This window comes from Grammomys surdaster, unplaced genomic scaffold (genome assembly GCF_004785775.1).
Source record: "Grammomys surdaster isolate TR1022 unplaced genomic scaffold, NIH_TR_1.0 125341, whole genome shotgun sequence".
Lineage (NCBI taxonomy): Eukaryota > Metazoa > Chordata > Mammalia > Rodentia > Muridae > Grammomys > Grammomys surdaster.
In genome coordinates this window covers 685,361-709,639 of record NW_021620215.1, presented here as the reverse complement: position 1 = coordinate 709,639, position 24,279 = coordinate 685,361, and the positions used below count along the sequence as shown (strand labels likewise).

Sequence of the window (24,279 nt, the reverse complement as noted above, 5' to 3'; positions counted from 1 at the left end):
CAGCAAAGGCCAGACTGTAAGAGACGTGGTCGTCCCATCTGCCTGCTTTAGAGACAGGTCCCTCAGTGTCTCCTCAATCCTTTCCTCGAAACTTGTCTCACTCCCTTTCTCTCAAGATTTTCTCTTCTTGCCATGGTCTATCGGTCCTAGAGGCACTGGATCCGCCTGGAGGACATCTTGATAAAGCTTCAGTAGTTTTAGGTCAAGGCTTGGCATTTGCTTTTCCTTCTCACATGATGAAAGAATCATCTGCTTCTTGTGGAAAACTGGATTTCTGGCATTGAGCATGCTGGCTGCAGCCTCAGTTTCTCCATATGCCCGCCCTCACTCTGAGACAAAGGTGATTCTGAGGAGGTGAGGCTAAGAATGACCTGCAACATGGTCTGGAGCACTAAGTAGAGCATAGCTCTCAGCCCAGAGTAAAGGCTGAGGGGGATGAGTCAGTGCCCCTCCCCCAAGTGACTGAAGATTCTGTAAGGGGCTAAGAAGGAGGATCTGCCAGGATAAAGCATGATACACACTCTGCAGGGGCAGCCAAAGGGAGGCAAAAGTAATATGGAGAGCTAATCATATGTGCATGGGTATGTATGCATGAAGGGCAGGTGATGATCTGTGGGAGTTGGTTCTGTCCTTCTGCCATGCAGGTTTCAGAGGCCAAACTCATAGCACCACCCACTGACCTATCTCGCAGCCCACTTATGGGCTTTTTAAGCTCATAAATACCAGGGGCACTGAGGAAGACACAAAAATGAACAAGAAGTACAGATTAAGAATCCATTCAGGGGGCTGGAGAGATGGCTCAGCGGTTAAGAGCACTGACTGCTCTTCCAGAGGTCCTGAGTTCAAATCCCAGCAACCACATGGTGGCTCACAACCATCCTTAATGAGATTGGATGCCCTCTTCTGGTGTGTCTGAAGACAGCAACAGTGTACTCATAAAATAAATAAATAAATAAATAAATAAATAAATAAGAATCCGTTCAGGGACAGGAGAAATGGCTGAGCAGTTAAAAGCACTGTCTGTTCTTCCAGAGGTCCAGGGTTCAGTTCCCAGTGTCTTCACATGACAGTCACAATTGTCTCTATTCCTGTTCCAGGGAATCTGAGGCACACACATTCATGCATACAAAACATATATACTAAAAATAAGCATTAGAAAATTAAAAAAGAATCAATTCAGACAAGCTTCTCATTTGGGAGAAGATAGAGGTGGCCTTTAGTGCAAGGAGGAGCACAAGATAGAATCCCGTTGGGGAGCTATCCTGATACAGTGCATCCACACCAGAGAGTGGCTCTTCTGCCTCTGCTTTGCTTCTTGGGGCCTCTATCAACTAGGTCAAGCCCTCCTTCATCACTAGATAGATAACTTCAAGATGACAGATTAGCAAATGCAGAGAAGGGACCTTCAGTAGGGGTCCTATTCTCTCCCCCTTCCCTACCCCTTCCTTATACCTTCCCTTCCCCTTCCCCCTCTCCTTCTCCCTCTCTGAGACAGAGTTTTACTATGTAGTGCTGGCTGTTCTGGTACTCACTATGTAGACCAATCTGGCCTTGAACCCACAGAGATCTGCCTGACTCTGCCTCCCAAGTGCTGGGATTAAAGGCCTGCACTACCACACCTTGTTCTCTCTTTCGAGTGAGGATTGTGACTGGGATCACAGGACTCTTAAGGAGTAAATCCTGTCAGCTTGGAGCCTCTCTAGTGTCTCAGGTGCCAGAATATAGTCTTCTGAGGCCCTGGGCATCCTAAGCCTGGAGGAGCCTGCTGGTTTCCTGGGGTCTCTGAGTTTGGAAGTTGGTGAGGTAGTGGGGAGAGGCCAGAAAACAGACATCCAAGGACTCTCTCTGTTCAGCATTCCTTGCTGCATGCTTTCCCTGGCTCCTGGCAGGCTGAGGGGTTTCTGGAGGAAGCCTCATGTTGGGAATGAGGGGGTTGGGATAGAGTAGTGAATTAGAAGCCTCTTGAACTCAGAGGCTGTAGTAAATCCTACCCTGCCAATAACAGTTACCCTAGAGAAAGCAGTAATAAGGTCTTGGTTCAGCTTGAGTGACATTAAGCCCTCTGGGGTACAGAGAAGCAATATGAGTAAAAATCCCGTGAGACTTGGAGAGAGCTTCTGGCTTGCCATTAAATAAATGTCAGAAAGCCGCCTCACCTTTCTGGGTCTTAGTTTCTCTAATTCTGGGGAATTTTATTTCTTCAGCTGCAAAGTGCGATCATAATGATGTCTTTATTTGCATAAGGGCCTAGCAGATTTCACATACCTCATTTATCTCTTGTAAGCCCGAGCACACAATCAAAGTGTATTGCCTCCTTAGATTAGGAAACCGAGCCTTAGAGAGATTAAGAGATCGACTGGGGTTCCCATGACTCCTGACTGACAAAGACCAGAATGACAAACAGTGGCAACAGGGGAACAGAAACATATTTTGGCTGTTACTTTGGAAGCACTGGAGAAAAAATAGGTTTCATTTGTTAGCCTAACTCCATTTGAAAATGAGTTTCTGTATCACTGCGTTAAGATTCTGAGGCTCAGCTAGAAAAAAAAAGTGCTTTTATGAATCAGTGATATCTGGTGTGTGTGTGTGTGCGTGTGTGTGTGTGTAGATGGCTCATACAGGCTGTATCATTGACATCTATAGCCCAGAATCCATCCCTACATAAAGTCGTTATACACCTAACCATTACATGAATTTCAAAAGTACTAGCTTAAATATTTGCCTGAGGTAAAGTCTCTGACTTTGAAAACCTGTGGCACATTGTCTCAGGAGCACAGTGGGAGTCTAAATATTTCTACCTGGAAGCCTGGAGCAGCCTCAGGGCAGAGAGACCACCAGGACTAGGACAGGACCTTGAGGGATGAAAAGATTTTAGAGGGAAGAGGGGTGTGGGAGAGATTTGTGGCAGAGGTGGCTTTCCATGGAGTGAGCTGCAGAAGGACAGATAAGGGGACAAGTGGGGGAGGGTGGGCAGTGTTCTTCATGGCAGAAACAGGAGCATAGGGAGAAGGAGAGAGTTCCGGGGAGAGGCGAGGCAGATGGCAGTGATGGATTCCAAGTACCATGTTGTGTCATGAAAGTTCTCTTTGAAAGATCTTAGGCCTGTGCTGAATGATAGACCAGGCTGGGCTGTAGAGCTCAGTGGTAGCTGAGTGATGGGGTAGGGATGAGAGTCTGGGGTAGGACCACCACGGAATCATCGCACCCTTTCAGGAGAAAGAGAATAGAAGGCTGAAGGAAGGGGACCTCAGAAAATGGGGAGACTCACAAAAAGGCAGAATTGATAAGACCTGGTGACCAGTGGGGTGAGGGGCAAGAGAGAGACCATATATCCAGCTTGGGCATGAATGAACGGATGACAGTTCTCCGAACAAGAGGAAAAGGCATGAGAAAGTCTTGAGGAGAGGGCATGGGTCTGTATATTTTAAATTGGAATCTTCCAGATAGAGGGAACGTGTAAGTACTGGGACATACAAGGCAGAGGTGAAGTGGGTGTAGACAGAGAGGGTAGCACTGTTAGGAATGAGAATCAAGGGGGCGGGTGATGCCTAAGAAATGCCAACCCGAAGCGGGAGGGAAGAGGCCTCATCAAAAGAGATCGATCAAATGTAAAGAGGGCAGGTGAGCTGGCTCAGTGGGGAATGGAGCCTGTACCCAAACCTGACAATATGATACCTGGGAAACCCCATGATGGAAAGAGAGAGCTGACCCTTACAAGTTGTCCTCTGATGTCCATGTGTGTGCTGTAGCACCCGTATAAATAAATGTAATAAGTGTTTAAAAGGAGAGGTGGAGGAAACCTAGGAAATGTGATGTCAGTGAGAAACAAGACTGCATACTTAGCTCTCCGGAACTCATGAAGCACTTGTACATTAATGATCTCCATGTCGTTAGGCCCTTTTCGTAGATGAAGGGCAAGGAAGCTCAGAAACTCAAGTGATTTGCCTAGAATCTTTTAAAAATATATAGTATTTATTTCATGTTTATGAGCACACTGTAGCTGTTTTCAGACACACCAGAAGAAGGCATCAGATCCCATTACAGATGGTTGTGAGCCAGCACGTGGTTGCTGGGAATTGAACTCAGGACTTCTGGAAGAGCAGTCAGTGCTCTTATCCGTTGAGCCATCTGTCCACCCCTTGCCTAGAATCTTAAAGCCTAGAAGCTCTATAAGTCAGGGTTTCCATCACACTACAATTCAAACAAACAAACAACAACAACAACAAAAAACAAACAAAAAAAACCCCAAAAAACAAAGAGTATGCCAGGAAGGGACCACTTGTTGTTACCAGTTTCCAATGCTGGGGTTGGGAACTGAGAAAATGCCCTTAGAGTTAACAAACGGAACACATCTGACCTTGGAGAGAATTTCCTGGTTGGCCTTCGCTGACACCCAGTGTGGATCGAATGGAAGGGTTCTAAATTTATGTAGGTGCTTCCCCGAGGACAGATTTTCTGCTCTCCTAAGGTGGTTGCTACTATTACTTAAATTGCTAGTGTTAGTGAACCACTTGATATTGACGCTATGTGATCTGTTTAGTTTTAATTTGCGGTTACATGTATGTAGTTCAACCTAATAACAAAAGGAGTGGGTTGGTGTGTTGGTAGAGGTTGGGACTCTGAGGGCAGCCTGCCAGACTATAAAGCCCTGCCCCCTGGTGGCCAGGACTTAAATCTGTAGCATAGGAGAATGGTAGGTCACAGCCAAATTTTGTAGTTTTGAAGTTCTCTCCCATCTCTGAGTTGGTGGGTTATCTGATACACAAAAGAGTCTATTACTTCAATAAATAGCATTACACAAAAGTTGGATTAGAATCTCTTTATGGTTCAAGATTAAGCGGTGACTGATTTAAGATCTAAGGCAGAGGCGACCCACAAAGGAGAGATCTAGAACAGATATGTTGCTTAGCATCCAGTTTTTTCCTAACTCAACCTAGACTTCAGTTTTCCCCCAGTGTCCCTGGGAACTGCTTCAGTGTCTCATATCTTACTGATAAAAAAAAAATATAAGCCGGGCTGTGGCTTAGTTGGTAGAGTGCTTGCCTGGCATGCACGAATCCCCCAAACACTGCATTGACAGAGTGTGATTCCGAACAACTAGAGCCCTGGCATCTGGGTGATAGAGGCAAGAGTCATCCTTAGCCACATGACTAGAGCTGCATGTCCATGAACTATGAGTTCAAGGACAGCTTGGACTACATAGGATCCTGCCTCCCAGGGGTGTCTTAGGGGGGATGGAATTTTTCCTATCCAATGTTTCCTGCTAAATCATTCTGTTAGTTAAATTTTCTGATTCTTCCATTAAGGCATAGGAGGATGGGTTAACATCTCTAAGCAAATGTCCTGAGGTGAGGACTCACACGGTGCCAGATTTGGAGGCTCTCCGGACCACTGGAGCTGAGGCTAATGAGGAGACAGTGGTACAGCTCTGTCCTCAGTTGAACTCTACACGGTGCCAAGTCCTTACAAAGAACTAGTTTTCTGAAGAGCTCAGGATGTGCAGTTCTGTAGACCCAGACAACATCTAAGAGCGGATACCATGGCCGGACCACAAATCAGGGAGGAAGTATGCTGAAGGTGATGCGGGAGGTCGAGGGGTACACAAGGAGATATCGTGCCACGGGGTCATCCTCCCTTTCCAGCCAGGGACAATGGGTTCTCTGAGATGCCACCCTCTGGAGTTCCCTGCAGGGAACGTGGTTCCCTTCCTGAAGGAGGTCAGAAGGCATTGTCTGGGGAACAAGTGGAGGAAGGGCCAGTGGTCCTGATCAGCCCACACTGACAGACAGTGGTGGTGTCTAAACACAGGAGAACATCTGACATGGCCCTATGTCTTTATCCCTCCCACTCTTGACTGGAGAGCACAGAGCGGGGTCAGGAGGGCCAGCGAGAGGTCACAGGCTCCCAGGAAGTACTTTGAAGGCTTTAATCCTTCCTTCTGATCAAACTATGAGAACTTTCCAAACGTTGACACAAGGGAAGAAAAGCCTATTCTTCCCTGGGCCAGGACATTGGTGTCAGGCTGAGGCTAGAGGATGGGAGGGCCAGGGGGAAGGAGGCTCCAGGGTGGGGGACAGAGGCAGCGGTGACTCAGCTGGGAAGGGAGGCCTCCGGACCTAGACACTGACCCCTTTTCTCTCACCTCGAGATTTGTGTGCATCTGGCTCCATTTCTATTTGTCCGTTTTCACTGGGGAAGGAGAGGCGAAATTGATGAATAGCGACAATAAGCTTTGAAAGAACTCACATCCAAGTCCATTCTAACCTCGAGGGCTTACATAACCCCGAGAGCTTTTCTCATTACCCTCTCCTCTTCTACCCTCTCTTTCTCTTCTCTTGTTCCCTTTCACTAAGAACATTTGGAAGCCCAGAAATACTTCTTTTTAGATATAGCCACTTTCCCCCAGGAGGCCTCTAAGATCATTATATTTAAGTGGGATTTGGTATTCAAAGGAGAGGTGATACCATGGTAGTAAGAAGGGTCTGAGTACCTGTTTCCTTTCTCCAGTGGGAGGAATAGAACCAGACCTCATTAGGCAGATGGCGAGGTCTTTTTGTTTGTTTGTTTCTGAGATAGGTTCCTTCTATATAGCTCAGGCTGGCCTCAAATTCACCATTCTCCTGCCTTAATGTCTGGAATGCTGGCCTCACAGGCATGTGCCACCATCCCACCAGATGGGGAGTTTTACCGCAGAAAGCAGTCTTTCCTTTCTTCTAGTGCAGCAACATCTAAACTGACCGAGCAGTGTGTTCTGAATGGAGGAGGATAGGGAGGTGTCCACGAAGAGCCACACGTGCCATACTTTGGACCTTTTTGAGGGCTGTTTTCGTCCTAAGTAATGTAAAGGTTTCATTTTATCCTACTGTTCTTTGCTTATATAAGATTAAATATTATTTTCCTAAGATCTTTATAGTCCAGATCCACAGAGAATATGCTGGGGTTTTTTTTAAATCTTTGTAACTAGAGAATATACTGGGGTCAATTCTGAGCCTACTGGTGTCTCTGGAACCTCCTTCTTCCACAATGAAAGATATGGTGACTTAGAGGGCTAAGAGCTTATTCAAGTTCACAGAGAGTCTGGCAGAGTTAAGACCAGTACTCAGTCGTCTGCTTCCCAGGGCAGTGCCTTTTCCCAGCAAACAGAGCTGGGTCCGTTCCCAGGCTGGACCTTACTCATCCTGTGGCCGCCGACGATTTCACTTCGTCTCCAGAATGCACCATATGAATACATGTCCAGGTCATTTATTTAAAATGCATATTATCTGAAGATGATCTGCCCACAGATTGTGTTGGTGGGCTTGTGTTCATTACACTGCGGTGACCAAATAGCTGGCAAGATGCAACTTAGGAGGAGAGAGGTTGATTTTGGCTCTTGTTTAAGAGTTTTATGGTAGGAGAGCACAGTGCTTGGAGTGTGTGATCACATTACACCCATAGTCAGAAAACAGAGAGAAAGCCAGATAGATATCTGGTATTTACCTCTGTCTTTCCTGAGCTCTCAATGGGTGGTTTTGTATTCGGTCTCTGACATTGCCAGTGCTGTATGCTCCTGTTCACTAGTTTCCCCTCATCGGGTGTGCTCTATTTTGGTTCTTCCTACAAAACTCAATCGAATTTTGCCCATCCTTTAGACCCCAAGTCACCTTTCTCTTCTCATCTCCCAAGGAGACATTTGGGCATAGCAGGAAAAGTTCTAATCCTGGCTGCTCTCTACATTTCCTGGTCCGAATGGAAACCATAACAGTTTTATATGGATGCTTAGACATCGTATTAACTAAATCATTAGTTATTGTATTATATTTAGAAAACTGTGCCTGGTCCTGCTTGTTCCTGGGCAGCCACCATGTTCCTGCTGCTCCTCGGCTCTGACCGGGGCTCTAGCTAGCTAGGTGCGCAGGCCCTGGCACCAACAAGACGCCAGCATGGGGGATGGCTCTGCCAATCCCCCTCGCTGCATCCATAAAGCTCGGCTGAACCCCAGACGATATCTGCCATCCTCTCAGTACCCGGTAGAAATGAGACTCTTAAAGCTTAATGATCATCTAAAGGATTTATATATTTAGAAATGCTCAATCAACAAGATGCCCACACAATTAGAGTTGTTACCCAATATCTAACCTTTTGACAGAAGTTGTTACCCAGGACAGCTTTCAACCCACCTGTGGTTCTCCATGGCTGTTAGCCTCCTTCTTCTCCTCCCCTTCCTCTCTTTCTCCCCTCCCCTTCCTCTCTTTTTCCCCTCCCCTTCCTCGCTTTCTCTCCCAGCGCCACCTTCTCTCCTACTGCCTAATCACCGAGCTCCATTGGGAATACAATGTAGCAGAATAAGTATCCTGCTACAAGTTATTGTTATTGTTATTTTTATTAATGCTATATTTAGTATTATTAATAACCAAAACATAATTAAAAATATAGCAGGGTCCCACACCTACCATACACTAGGTGCTCAAGTATTAGTTAGTTCCCAACCCTCATCCCTTGGGATGCATGGTGTCCCTCCCTTCCCTCACACACACTGAGCTGTTCCTGCCTGTTTTATCATTGATTCCCATGTTAGGCTCTAAGGTCTTCAAGGAAAGTAATTTATGTCTACAACTCTAGTGTCTTGTTTAGAATCTGGTACCCAGGAGATACTGAAAATAAATTTATTATATAAGTACATGCAAACCAAACTCACACTGTATGTGTAGTGAGCAACAACATTATAGATGAAAATTCTTTGTTTTTTTTTTTTTGTCTTATATTTATTAGTAGTTCTAATGAACTATCTGGGGTTTCCATGTGTATAAAGGGGAAAAATCAAGAGAAGACATAAACAAGAAGGGAGGAGAAAAGGACCCCAAGGCCTTGGGCCAGAGCACCATTCATTGTACATAGAACAAGAGGTTCCATGGTTCCTCTGCCCTACAGTGTTGGCAGCATCTTCTCATCCTCTTAGATGATTTTGGAATCATCTCAGTTGGAAGAACCTATATACCTAGAAAGGGCTGTGCCACCTTCTATTCACCTTAATTTCTTTACGAAATGCTTCCTGAGCACTCTATGCATCATGTGATTGTTAGCTATAGCCGTTGACTTTATGTTGCTCCGACAAAAACAAAACCAACCAACCAAAACCAAAAAACCTTACAGGAAGAAACGTTTGATTGTAGTTTGAGATGTTTCAGTCTGGGTGGTAACCTCTGTTGCTCTTAGCCCAGTGGCGTGGCAGAAGCCTCCTGGGAGACAGGGAAGGACAGAGGAAGGTTTGGGAGACAAGATACACCCCTCAGGTCATGCCCTAATGATCTACTTCTAACTAGGCCTCACCTCTTAACTGCCAGTTAATCAATCCACTGATGAATCCAGTCACTCACATGTCACATGTACCTCTGAACACTGCCATGTTGGGGACCAGGGCCGTTACTACATGTGTTTTCTTGGGAGAATATTTGATATTTCAATCACAAGATACAAGAAACAAGATATGGTAGACCTATGTGCTTCCTTCTGTAAACTTTGTTTTTACTTAACAGATACATATACATGGCAACTCAGGAATAGGCTGTGGTTTTCAGGGAAGGTTTTATGGAACAGGAGCCATGAACTCAGATAGCCTGGAAGATGGAAGAAGGATAGGTGAAGGCAAGAAAGCCTGTGTGAGGACAGTAGGGCTTCAACAGCAAGGCATCTGTTTGCTTGAGTGTGCCCCAAGAGAGGAGTAGTAGGAAATAAGGCCTGGAAGGTGAAAGGGCTGTGCCATCTTCTATTCATCTTAATTCCTTTACAGAATGGAAGTGGAGCACATAACTCGTCAGGGGCTCGAGTGTGGTCTCCCTTTGGTGACCAGTGAAATACTTTCTTTGAACTGGGACAGATATAGTGTGATGAAACGTTGGTGCGTCTGGAGTCAGAGGACCCTGATCATGAATCCAGTTCCGTGATTGACAGAGTAATATCTTGCTGAGCCACAGTTTCTTTGATTGTAAAATAAGGATGACATTTTTTTTTCAGTGCTTTGGGATCAAATCCAGAGCCTCAGGCGTGCTAGGCAGGCACTTTAACCTTTTGGCTCTGTTATCTCCTCAATCTCAGGACCCTGATTTTACCCTCTCCTAGGAATGCCATGAGCAGGAAATGTAGGGATGTAGGATGAGTTACAGAAAAAAAAAATGGAGATATGAGACGAATCGTAGGCACCTCAGTGGCTCCTTAAGGACCCAAAGGATGGGACTGAAATACAGAAGAGGAAGCACAGGAATGCATCCACATCGCTGGACTGAGGAGGAAGGAGAGTGTGAGATGGTTCTAGAATTTGAGTGTGAGTAGATAGGAGGGCAATGGTACCTCTAATGACTTAGGGAACCAAAGAGAGGGGCAGGCAGGAAGAACGAGAGACTGTCTGCAGGTGGAAATGAGTGAGTTCCTGCTCACAGGCGAAGCTCCTTCCACTTGGGTTGCTTTTGCTACAGAGAAAGCTCTGTCTTTGGGTTAGAAGGACTTTTCTCCCATGTAATAGGTTTCAGGAAATGGTACTGTTTCTCCCCTGCCCTCCCACCTGCTGTCTCTGGTGTGGAGTTGAACCATCGTTTCTAGCCACCTAATAGAGCATAGTACACTTCAGGACTAACTAATCAACTCAATTAAAAATTTGAGACAGGATCTCATGTAGCCTAGACTGGCCTTAAATTTGTTGCATAGCCAAAGATATCCTTGAGCCTCTGATTCTCCTGTCTCAATCTTCCTGAGCGTTGTGATTACAACTGTGCTACCGTTCCTGGTTAATGCAGTGCTGGGGATCAAGCCCGGGGACTCGTGCATGCTACGCAAACCCTCTGCTAATTTAACTTCCTTCCCAGCCCCCATCTGCAGCAACCTAAAAGACCCACTCTTTTACCATGCTCCTGCAAAAATAAATAAATAAATAAATAAATAAATAAATAAATAAAAATAAATCAGCTGACCCATACAAGGGCTGGCATTGAAGTCTCTGAGCTGTCTTTCCTCTACTTTCTGAAAAACATCTGCAAGCACCTGCAGCATCAGTTATGCCTGAGTGAACCTGGGTCTCCTTCTTCCCTGCCACGGCTCTTCCTGAAGGGCTCCAGGAAGGTACATCAAAGCGGCAGCCTCACTCAGATCTGTACAGATGATGCCTTCAGTCATCTCTTCCTCAGTCTTAAACACACTTGCTTCTGGTGAAACAGATGCAAGCATATTCCATGGCTTTCAATGAAAAGTTCACAGATGGCAAACAACGGCAAATAAATATTGCAAAGCACTATGATGTTAGAAAGTAGAAACTGGGCAAGGGCATGCTTAGAGTACGTATGTCAGAGGGAGTAGGAGTATAGAGAAAAACTAATTCTTTGAGGGTCAGGAAGGCATCCAAAGGCTTCTCTAGCACTTGGTCCAGGCTTTGTAAGGTAGGCAGGAGGTCATCAGACAGCCAGAGATGTGAGCGATATAAAAGCAGCAGCTCCAAAGGTAGAAAGAAAAAGACTGTAGGCTTTCTGCAGAGCTGAAGTATAAGGATGTGTGGAAGACTGTCAAGGATAAGGCCAAGAAGTAAGTAGAAGCCAGGGTTTCTGGCACACGATCTTAGTTCCAGCATTTGGGAGGTAGAGGTAGACAGGTTTCTTAAAGTATGACCTGGTCTACAGAGCTAGTTCCAGGATAGCCAAGGCTACACAGAGAGAGGAAAACAAAACAGAAAGAGGAGGAGGAGGAGGAGGAAGAAGAGGAAGAGGAGGAGGAAGAGGAAGAGGAGGAGAAGGAGAAGAGAAGAGGAGGAGAAGGAGAAGAGAAGAGGAGGAAGAAGAGAGGAGGAGAGGAGGAGGAAGATGAGGAGGGAGAAGAGGAAGAGGAAGGGGAGGAAGAGGAACGGGAGGAAGAGGGGGAGGAGGAGGAGGCAGAGACTAAATCATGGAGGACCTTGAATGCTATACCAAAGGCTTGCAGTTTATCCTTAAAACAATGGGGGACCTTGGCCAATTTTAGTCACAAGAACTGTGTCTTGTCTCATGAGCAATCAAGCACTTGAGAAAGGCTTCGATAAATCCATTCATTCTGAAGCACAAGTCACTGGCATAAACTAAAAGTGTTTTGTAGGTAAGGAAACCCAGCTTTAGGGGAAACTGACAGTGTGAAACAGAAGATAGGCATGGAACTTGCTGGAGAAATGAATATCACTGTCCTTTGGGAAAAGAAGTAGCTCACTTCTTAGAGGGCAAAGGTGATAGATAGCCTCGTTCAGTCTCACTAAAGCTGATCTTTAGAATGCCAACCCCAGTGCGTGACTGGCAGTTTTGGAGAAATTGCACCCTCTAGAGGAAAAAGGATGTGTGGTTTTTGGTAGGGCAGCAACAAACCACTTTCAGAACTTTGGCTGGCTTTCTTTCCTCAGAGGCCTGGCCAGCTTGGGGGTGGAGTGTGCTGATTGTTTATCTGGTTCTGAGCTTGGCCACCCCTGAGAACAAAGTGGCCTGGCTGTAGGAGGTGACACAACAGCTGGGAACTTCGGATAACAGCTGGAGGTGGCAGATACAAGGGCTGGCAATGGTAGACACAACAGTCGGAGGCGGTAAACACAGCAGCCAGAGGCAACAAAATATCTAGCTAGTAGCCAAAATCCAATCTGTAGCCTTAACCTGCACTCTCAAAGCTCCAGGCGCTGTCTTCTCTGTCTCGGTGTCTTCTCTGTCTCGGTGAAGTTCCTTGGTTTCGGGACCAGTTTTGAACCTGGAGCCAGAAGACCTGGGTTTGGCTTCCCATTCTACCACTAATTTGCTTTGAGTGATTTTCTCAGTGACTTAGTTTCTAACGATGTCTTTCCTATCTACCTCTATAGTGTGGGGGTCAGATTACATACTTTATAAAGTAATAAATACTTGTGGGCTACTGTTTTGGGAATGATAAGTTAGGTTTTTGACAGCCTCCATTCTCCCTGATATGTAGACCCCCCTTCTTCATACAAAGCGAGGAGTTAGATGAGAGAGTTACCACAGAAAGTTCAGGAAGAGAGCTGGGGAGGAGGGCCAGGCACCCTGATACTGCCCATTGGTGTGGCTGGAAGCTTAATCTTTCTGTATCCTCTGACAGACGGAGATGAGCTCTCTGAAAATACTGTATAACTTCTCCTTGAACATCCAGAGACAGTATGTTCTTTCTAGGGACATCTGTACAACCCTGATTATGTAGTGTTCTTTTTCAATACAACTCTGGAATCTTTCTCCCTATAGTTTGAACTCCCTGCTCCTGTTAGTTCTTGGAGCTCAGAACCTTCATTCATGTGACAGCTCCTCAAGCCAAGTATTGTGTACACATGTGTTCCTTCTTTCAGACCATCTCTTGACAAAATCCATCCGTTTCCTTTAGCCACTTCCCATGTGATCTGGTCCTGATTTTTTTTTCCATATCTTGATTTCTGCTTGAGATGGAACACTGAAGATGTGAAACTAACAGAACAGTGTGGACTCAGTTACTTCTTTATTTCAGAGACTTCATTCAACCAAAGTAGCTTAAGATTGTGTTGCTTTTTTGGCAGCCAAAATACATGAATAACTCATACTGGATTTTCTTCTAAAATGCTCAGATCTTTCCCTTTTCCCCATGGTAATGTGACTGCATTACATCTTCATAGTCTTAAACTTTCTCAGATAATTTTTGGACCCAGGCACATACTCCAACATTTATCATTTTTGTTAGATTTGGTTCGTTCGTCTGGGTCTTTTTAGATCTCAGTTCCGCCCAGTCTTTGCAGGCTGTCCTAGGTTTGCGTCATCCACATGATTGATAGCCACAATGTTCTCTAGTTTTGAATGAAATCAGTGTTAAGAGCATTGAGTAGGGCAAAATAAAGAATAAATCTCTCTGCTACATCAATAGAAAGTGAGTTCTGGCCTTTTGGGGTTTACTCACTGGCACCTCTGCTTTTTTAAAACCACCTAATTACATTACCCTTCTGGTCATTTTCTCTATCTTATCCCCAAAGAGATAATGATAGAGTTTTGTCCAAAAACTTGCTGAATCTTTAGTTACACATTATTGGTATTTTGTTGGTTTGTCAATTTAGTAACCTCATCATAAAAGGAAATTAAGTTATTTTGATATGACTCAATCTTAGTAAACCCACGGAGGGTTTTACCGACAACTTCTTTTCTTCTTGTTCTGTTTAGTTACACAAAATCTTCATATTTTATCTGAGAATTTTTCCTAGGATCACTACCACTTGTTTGTCTATATCTTATGAGGTATATTTCATTTTTAATTTTGAAAATTAAAATTATATCCTCTCATCTCTAATTGTGCAGTTCCTTTTCCTTAACAGTCTTCAGAAATCTTATGTATAGGTTTCACATCCTTAAGAGTTTTAGGATTGGGGCTGGAGAGATGGCTCAGCAGTTAAGAGCCCTGACTGCTTTTCCAGAGGTCTGAGTTCAATTCCTAGCAACCACATGGTAGCTCAAAACCATCTGTAATGGAATCCAGTGCCCTTTTCTGGTGTGTATGAAGACAGTGCATTCATATAAATAAAATAAATAAATCTTTAAAAAAAGAGTTTGAGGATCTAACATTCTTTTGTGCAGACTCTACAGTGGCACACACACACACAAACACACGAATTGTGGTAGGTGGTTGTTATTATTAGCACTTTTGAGTATTGAGCAGGACTTTATTTAAGTTCCAAAACTTAAATAATTCAGAGCTATAGAGCTTCCTCTTTTGCTTCAAAGGAACCAAGGCCGTAGGGCAGTGAAGAACACTGGGGTCTGGTTGAGTAGCAGTCTTCTGTGGATAAACACTTCAAATGGTCTCCAGGCTGGTAAAATGGGCAGGCTGGCAGGCTACCTCTGGGTGTTCTCAGGGACCTCATTCACTGGTGATCTCCAATTCAGCTCCCCATGTGGACTTTATGGACAGGCTCATATGACTTAGACTCTTCCAGAGGCAAGGCAATGGGGAGAACGGAAGAATGAGGAAATGTAACGGTTCAGATATATGAGGTGGGAGATGCAATGGGCTGCTCCAATATCCAGAGTCCCAAGCCTCAGAAAGCAGCTTAATCTTTCTCAGGAGTTCCAGATGTCAGACTTGGAGTCTAAGTGACTAAGTTTTTCTCTACTGGAAAAGTACAAAGTGACTTTGGGGACAGGAATCCCAGACACTTTGTATTACATGAATGGTCTTCTATTGAAGACCATTTCAATCCCTTGTCCCACTTTCTACCATCAGGATAAATAGCCAGCTTGAATTTGAGCCCATGAAGACATAGCTACTAACAACTATGGAATCCACCCTCGATTCACTCACTCAAGGCAGTTTTGCTGCCTACAACCTGGCATCACTGCCAGCCCATAGGGGGATGCCTTGGAGCTGGCAGGAAGCAGCAGCTTGGTGCTTCCTTTCTGCTTCCTGCTTTTGCTCAGATCTTGTCTGTGCTCTAACAGCAGCCTAGATGCCACCTCTCCCAGGTAGTGCAAACAAATGAGGGTGGTAATGGTGGCAAATGGAGGGAGCCTGGATGCCTGCAGGGTAGAAGGATGGATTCCTTCTCCCACTTTCTTATCAATGGCCATTGACTTGGGGTTAGGAGAGAGAATAGTAAAATTAAAGGCATATACACATCTTAAGCAGGACTGTCCTGAAGGATTTCAGTGGGATAGGATTTCTTGCCTTAATATTCATCCGAAGGAATGGGTTTTTATTTTAAATTAGGTATCTCCACAGGAGTGGGGTGTGTGTGTGTGTGTGTGTACAAGCATGCACACACATGTGTTCAATGGAGATCAGTAGAGCTCTCATCTCCTCCCATTCCTCCTTTCACAACCTGTGCACTCTCTCTTCTCTGTTCCACCTCTTCCCAAATCTCAAACATTATAACCCTGGATTGCATGCATTGCAATTGTGTGTCTAATTCACATGGGTCCTCCTCACTAAGCTGCAAGTTCTTAGCAGGAACGATGCTGTTCTCATCTTTGACTTATCAGGATCCCACACTGCTGCTGGCTTTTTAACAAGGGCTCTACAAATATTTGCTAAGATCAATGGAATCAAAAGGAAGGTTAGACGTTGGCTAGATGGCGCTCACTCAGCAGGTAAAGGCATTTGCCACCCAGCTTGACCACCTGAGTTCAATTCCCAGGGCCCACATGGCAGGAGAAAACAAACATTCTGACAATTGTCCTCAGCAAGGACACTGAAGCACCCTACCACCTCCAACATAAATATAAGACATTTAAAAAGGATGTTAGTTTTTTGTCTCATTGGGTGATGTCTAGGAATTGGCTGGATTTTGGCAATAACCTTCTTTATGGTGTCTTGCTTCCTGCAGATGACATCGGTTGCTAAGGTCTATTACAGTCAGACAACTCAGACAGAGAGCCGGCCTCTAGTGGCCCCAGGAATACGCCGGAGGAGGGTCCTGACGAAAGATGGCCGGAGCAACGTGAGAATGGAGCATATTGCTGACAAGCGTTTCCTCTACCTCAAGGATCTATGGACGACCTTCATTGACATGCAATGGCGCTACAAGCTTCTGCTCTTCTCTGCAACCTTTGCAGGCACTTGGTTCCTCTTTGGTGTGGTGTGGTATCTGGTAGCAGTGGCCCATGGGGACCTGTTGGAGCTGGGACCTCCTGCCAACCACACGCCTTGTGTAGTGCAGGTGCACACGCTTACTGGAGCCTTTCTCTTCTCCCTGGAATCCCAGACCACCATCGGCTATGGCTTCCGCTATATCAGTGAGGAATGCCCTCTGGCGATCGTGCTTCTTATTGCACAACTTGTGCTCACCACCATTCTGGAAATCTTCATCACAGGGACCTTCCTTGCAAAGATTGCTCGGCCTAAGAAGAGGGCTGAGACTATCCGTTTTAGCCAGCATGCAGTTGTGGCTTCCCATAACGGGAAGCCTTGCCTTATGATCCGGGTTGCCAATATGCGTAAGAGTCTCCTCATTGGATGCCAGGTGACAGGCAAACTGCTGCAAACTCACCAGACAAAGGAGGGTGAGAATATTCGGCTCAACCAGGTCAATGTGACTTTCCAAGTAGACACAGCCTCTGACAGCCCCTTCCTCATTCTACCCCTGACTTTCTACCACGTGGTGGATGAGACCAGCCCCTTGAAAGATCTCCCGCTCCGCAGCGGGGAGGGTGACTTTGAGTTAGTGCTGATCCTAAGCGGGACGGTGGAGTCCACCAGTGCCACCTGCCAAGTTCGCACTTCCTACCTACCGGAGGAGATCCTCTGGGGCTATGAGTTCACGCCTGCTATCTCGCTGTCAGCCAGTGGCAAATACATAGCTGACTTCAGCCTTTTTGACCAGGTTGTGAAAGTGGCATCCCCCGGTGGTCTACGCGATAGCACTGTACGCTATGGAGACCCGGAAAAGCTCAAGTTGGAGGAGTCGTTAAGAGAGCAAGCTGAAAAAGAAGGCAGTGCCCTTAGCGTGCGCATCAGCAACGTCTGATCTCCTGTTCTCTCCTCCCAGCTCTTTGGCCTTTTCCTCTTCAGTGCCCTGGGAAAAGGATCCGATCTGGGTTCGCCGGAGAGCCCCGGAAGCACCCACCCTCTACTTCCCCTTAACCTGGTGGCCTGTGAGCAGTCTAGGCCTGCTGGAGTCCTACTTTTTCCTCTCACTGTCCCCCTGTACCTTCCTCTACTACTACAGCAATGTACATGGCTCTTAAGCCAGCTTGGGGGAAGGAGAGGGAAGATTAGGCTGACGTGGCTTTGAAAGTCATCAGCCATGCTTGGAGATTCACATTCAGAGGACCATGTGATTGGATGGATAGACTTCCCCCGAAACGCCCACTACTAGGAAGTTTGATGACTTGAGACTGAACCTCCCTCCTGCTCCGTCCCTTCTAGTAAAGTTCCATAAGGCAGAACTCTCTCAGAGTCACTTTATGGTCTCTGCCCTTGGAAGTGCAGGGATCTGAAATCAGTTTTCCCTGGGCTCTCTACCAAATCCTGAAGAAAGAAGCCAGAATATGCCATGGTGTTTTAATTTCTGCTGGTAACTCTGACAGACTTGGACTCTTGGTCACCACCTAGTTTTCCCTCTCCAGTTAGTTCTCAAGTGGCTCTTCTCAGGATGGCCAGTTATCTCTCAGCTTCTACTTCCATAGAACTGGGGTTGACCTGAGAAACACAGCAGCTATCACCTTTCCTGTACCCATCCTGGATTCTGAGAAATTCAATTTTAGAAGTATTGTCTAATATTCTGGCCCTGTCCTTTCGGGAAGCCTTGTCCTGGAAAGATTTGTTTTTGTGTTTCCTTGGAATGGGAAAACCTTAGCCAATGTGTTTCTCTCTCCTCTCTCTCCTCTCTCTCTCTCTCTCTCTCTCTCTCTCTCTCTCTCTCTCTCTCTCTCTCCTCTTATTTTTTTGAGATAGGGTCTTACTATGTAGCTCTGGCTATCCTTGAACTTACTATGTAGACTAGGCTGGCCTTGAACTCACAGATATCCATCTGCCTCTGCCTGCCATATACTGGGATTAAAGGCATGAGCCAGTATGCAGAACCCCCAATGTTCTCTTGGATAAGTCCAGTGCCCAGACCCCAGGAAAATATCTAAAAAAACATTCCAGATAACTTTGTACCAGTTTCGCTGCTTCCTTTTCTCCCAACCCCAGGCCCCCTCTTCCCTTAACCCAACCTTTTGAAGTAAGAGAGGGAAACATCGTCATTTGCCTTCCTTAACATAGATTAAAACTAGTCACAGAGCACAGATCCCCAGGAAAGTTGAACCAACTACTCACATTTCCTTATTGCTGTACAGAGCCTCTGGGGCTTTGTGATGTTTTGTTACGGTTTGGGTTGAGGCAGACCTCTGGCTGACAGCCATTATTTTGTTCCATCTCTTGGTGCCCTACTGAAAAGTGCCAGCCATTTTATGAGGCAAGCTGAGAGGAGAGGAACTTACTTTCTGATCTCAGCCATTCTGACACTTGGCATAAAATGATGAAAACCAGCCTCATCTCTCCTCTTTTCTGCCTACGGGCCAGTTCCAGGCAAATTATAAAGACAGCTTAAGATCACACCCAGGGCATTTCTAGTTCTCTGGTGAAGGCTGTGACAGGGATCACAGAAGGGCATTTTAAGAACCAGGTCCTGTCCTAGTGAGCTATGGCTGCACTTGGGTACCCAGGAAACCTCCCAAGACAGTTTAGCAGGAATGACGTAACTGTTGATGTAAGGTGGACTTGACCAGTGACAAGCTACACATCTATACAGAATGTATGCATGGATCTCCATGCAAAGCCTTGGAGAGAAGCCCAGAAGATCCCAAGGCTGAACTGATCTCAACTGTGCATGGTCCTTTTACATTGGTCTTCCCTTGAACTCAGTTGACTGTAACCTGAAAACGAAGAGCCTTCAGCCTCTCCTTACTATAAAACTCACCATTATCCTCCAACCCTTATCAAAACAAGAACCAGAAGAACCTGAACGTTGGGAACAAAGAGCAGAAGGCAAGAGCCAGCTTCTGTGCTTCCAAATATATTCAACGCTGCACTTACCTGATTGTGCCAATGTGCAAGGACCAAATGTACTGCTGTGTGTGTGTGTCTTATCCTGTGGCAATTTACCCTCTGTCCTGTTTCTTCTTCACATTGCTGCTTCCCTCCTGAGGGAATTACCCTTTTCCCAGAGCCTTGCCCTAGGCCCAACTCTCCTCAGATTCTTGTATAACAGTGTGAGCAAGCATTTCCTGCCTTAACCCCTTTGGAACTTCCTCTACAATCCCAGGCTTTGCTCTAAGTTGCACTTTAAAATCATTCTGTCCTGTTAATTCAGAATGGCACCTTTCTCCAACAAGCCCTATGTTCTGGAGGAACAACTCCCACTCTCAACCCTAAGTGGTTGTTTAGATCCCAGCCTGAATCTCTCACCTGGAATCCTTTTTCAGGATATAGCTTTACTAGCAGCCGTGACTGATGAGAAATGGGTTTCCTGTCTGTACCAGCTAGAGACTTGGAATGTCAGAAGGGTAACAGGTGCATAGATTCTAAGTAGGATGGGAGATTTCAGGTGGCCAAAACAGCCAATGGGGAAGGATATCCAGAGTGAGAAAAATGAGAAAGATGAGGCCAAGGGACCTAGTAACATGAAACCCAGAGTCTTACTTAGGACTGACACACAAGAGGTGGGTGGAAACTTGGGAGATTGGGATATGATATATATGTTTCTCTAAGGAGAAAAAGAGATAATATATAGAAAGATATGTATATAGATGTATGCATACCCAAATGTATGGAATGTACAGAAAGAAGGTATTCAGACTTTTAACAAAGGGACAAATACTTTGCCTTGGTTTGGGGGAGTAGGATAACTGGATCTTCTGTGCTGTGGTCAGCAGAACAGTGAGAGTAGCTCATGGTTGTACGTTTGATGGAAAAGGGAGGGCTAGAACCTGCCCTTTTCATCAACAAAGGAGCATCCATCAAGGTTTGATGAACTGTGCTGATAGGACAAGAGAAAAGCTGGGAGGAAATATGTCACAGGAACGCCCCATCCACGGAGAGCTAGGAAAATCTACCAGTCACACTATGTGCTACCTATCCCTGGCAACAGCCTGCCATCGAACAACTTCTAAAAGCAGCAAGCAAGGAAGCAAGGGAGACGCATCCTTCCATTTTCCTCTCTTCTTCCACCAGGGTGGGAGCTGTAGGTCTAGGCCCCATCATTAAAAATTGAGAAGCTGAGATTTTAGTGTTTGGAAGGCATTACCTCTAGAATGCAAACGCCGGCACTAATGAGCTGTTGAGCTCAAGATACTCTCAAGGCAGAGGCCCAAGCTTATGTACAAAATTCTTAAAGCGAGTACTTCATGTGTCATAGTCTCAGCCCTGGCGTGGAGGCAGGTGGAATTCTGTGGTTACAAGGCTCTCTGATGAAAATGCAGACTGCAGCTTTCCTCTTCCCCAGGGGCTGATGCAGTTCTATGCAAGGCTTCTGAAATCCCTACACTGGGCTTCACTTAATTCCGGCTGCCTCCCACTTCCAGAAACCCACACCAGCTAGCATGACTATGCAGGGCTTTCCCTGAGGTCAGCAGAAAAAGAAAAATAGTCATGATGTTGCTATTAGCTAGGGACATTGCACGTTCTCCAAGGCTTGCTACCACAAACCTTTACCCCTGCTAGCTAACCTAGTCGTTGCAAAATAACACATTTCCTATGCTATGCCGTTAGCTGGGCTTCCAGGCCCAGTGTTGGCCAGTGCTACTGAAGCCGAAGTTCTAGGGATGATTTTTCTACACACTACATTAAGGACTAAACCAGGTCAAATGTATTTAGAAAATGTGTGAGGTATTTTTGGTTTATATTTGTCTGTTCAGAACAAACTACTAAATAAACTGGATGAATCTCTTGTTCTCACCGTGTCTTCTTTTAGAAATGGAAACTTATCTTGTTATCAAGGTTTGAACTCACAGGCTGAGTCTGGGGAGAGGAGGGTTCCCTTAGGCTCTGTTGGGAGAACATCCTGTGGCCAGCCTTTCCTGCTGACTTTCTCTTGCACTCAAACATTTTAGTAACGGTTTCACCCAATCCTTCACCAACCTTTTCTTGTTCCTTCTCTTGTTAAGGCGAGATTCCTTGACAAATACATTCAAATTCAGTTTTTACATTTTTGGAAAGTTTTTAATTTATTTATGTTTTTTTTTTTTTCGAGACAGAGTTTCGGTGTAGTCCTGGGTGTCCTAGAACTCACAGAGATCTGCCTGCCTCTGCCTTCCAAGTGCTGGGATTAAAGATGTGTGCCACAATTTAAAAACTTATATTTATTTGTGTGTGTATGTGCTCATGCAAGGGTTTGTTGGCATCAGAAAACAACTTTCAGGAGTCAGCTCCCTCCCTCCACCTTGTGAAGTCAGGAGACCCAAACTCAGGTTGTCAGGTTGGCAGTAAGCACTTTTACCCACTGAGCCACCTCTAAGGCTTGCAAATTCAGTTCTTAAACAGCAAGATTTAATAAATATTAAGACTCAGGACTCTGAAAACTGGATTAGCTAATTCCAGGAGTCAAATTGCTCTGGACTGGACACTGTCCCATTTGGACAGTGATTCTTTTTTAGTTCATTTTTCCTTTCACACTATAGGAAACACTCTTTGGATGGTTTTCTTTACACATCCTTAAGGCTCTGGAAGTCTATTTTAATCAGCGGGCATTTATATCCCTAGACCTCAGAGTAATACACTGCTCATGTATTCTTACCTACCATTACCCTGAGAAAGTTGTGGTACTTTCTCAAATACTCTGGCAAGAAACAACAGGTTATAATCATTGACTCTTGGTCCTTAAGATGAAAGGACAAAGGGAAGAGGGAAGTATTGGGTCCCTAATCATTAATAAATCGACATTTAGAAAACACTACATGTGAGTCACCTGACCTCAAATCTGTAGTTCTTACACACAGAAATAAGTGGTATATAATACGTATAACCAAGGGTGAAGCATTTAGCACATTCTAGTACAAAATAGAGAATTAACATATTCTAAAAAAAATCTGTGGGAAACATTTCACAGGTTTGGACCCTAAGGCAGGAAATGGTATCTATTCAAGAGTTCTGCCATTTTCTGCAGCTCACTCATATGACTCCAGGGTTCATTTGATTAGTAGTTTCTTTTCCTTCCCAAATTAGTGTCTCTCCTACTTATTAGGCCAGCCATGGAGGGAGCGTTAGCTGAGGGTTTTCTTCCAGAATACCAAACAAACCAAACAAACAAACCAAACAAACCTTACTTTATATTCAGACATCTCTCTCATATTCTCTACAGAAACTAAGCTTCACTTACCTACAACTCACAAAGAAAAATATCAAACCAGGGATATAAAGAGTAACAATGAGAGAGAATATCAGAAAGACTTAAAGAAGAGATTGAGAAAAAGAAACAGAAATTAGAATTCCATATCAACATTTTATTTGTTCATCATACAATCATTATGTTATCCTGGGCTAGACAGGCCTACTTTGAATTCCAGTTCTGCTACTAGTTGGCTATGTGTCTTATTTACTCTCCACAAATCCAGATTTTGCTCATCAATAAAGATAGGAATATCCACTTTACATTAAAAAGTAGTTAGTATGTCTGACAATTGGGAATAAGTCCTTAACAAACAACTATTATGAATCAAAATAATTTAGGCCATATATACCATGATAATAACACATTACCATTCAAATAACTCTTGACAGGTTCAACTTGTAATATCAAGCCAGACAGTCTGTGTCAGTTATCATGTGTCTGAGACTGTAATACAAAAAAGTACAAAGAAATACAGATATATTTTCTACTCTCAAGAACCCTACAATTTAGTTGTAAGGTTATTTGAATGGTAATGTGTTATCACGGTATATATGGCCAATGCATAGTAAAAAATGAATAGAGGTAGTTATTAAGCTACACCATATAATTATATCAAAGCATAGAAATACCAGACTATGACTATAAGGTTCCTATGGCTCATTCAAAGGATAAATGTGAAGTGTAGGATGAGAGATGTCTAGGCTGAATGGAGCCACTTCTACAGTAATCTAGAAGACATTCCCTAGGAGCAGGTTCAGTTTGTAAGATCAAGGCAGTCTGTCAGTTACCATGTGTTTGAGACTGTAATACAAGAAAGTACAAAGAAATAAAGATATACTTTCTATTCTCACGAACAATTTAGTTGAAACTGAAAACATTGTAAAATAAAGTATTAAGGTTTTAAAAGTCGATTATAAGTGCAGTTAAGAAACCAGAAAAAGAATGAAAGAGTTTGTGGAGTCTTTGGCAAGAAACTAATAGTGGTAGGGTTGAACGGGATGGGTGAAGGGCTGATTTTGACCTACTTGAAGAGTGCTTGAAAAGAACGGAGTTGACAGTACTCCAGGGATAACAGTCTAGACTTATTTTGGCAGGAACCTTCCTATCAGGGTAAAAACACGAGAACTATTTTATCTTAGGCTTATTCTTTCCATCTATATTTTCCACTCTCAGTCCTCCAAGCCAGTTCTGTGGGATGTAGCAGCAGATCGCAGCTCACTGTATCAAGTGTCCTCCTCAGTTGACCCGTTGGGAACGCGGAAGCAGTGGTTACTAAAAACAAAGTTCACCCAGTTCCAAGACATCTCAGCCACTCCGGGATTTCCGGACAGCGGAAGCGTCGCTAATGAGGAACCGGAAATCCCGCCTCCGCCGGAGGTGCGGACGCTAGACAGCCAATCCCAAGGAAGGCAATAGTTCCGCGGAGCCAGCTGAGAGCCCCCGCAAGGCCGTAGGCCGGAAGTACCGTGGGGGCGGGACTT

At 44.8% G+C, this 24,279-nt stretch overlaps 1 protein-coding gene across 1 annotated transcript in view; it reads left to right on the top strand.

Moving 5' to 3' along the window:
* Window positions 1-17,614, top strand: part of Kcnj10 (potassium voltage-gated channel subfamily J member 10) — a 30,151-nt gene extending 12,537 nt beyond the window's left edge. The window contains exon 2 of the mRNA XM_028785745.1: window positions 16,313-17,614. Within this exon, the coding sequence (XP_028641578.1) occupies window positions 16,313-17,452 (1,140 nt within the window). The 3' untranslated portion in view covers window positions 17,453-17,614. The remainder of the gene's footprint in view (window positions 1-16,312) is intronic.
* The last annotated feature ends 6,665 nt before the right edge of the window (window positions 17,615-24,279 follow it).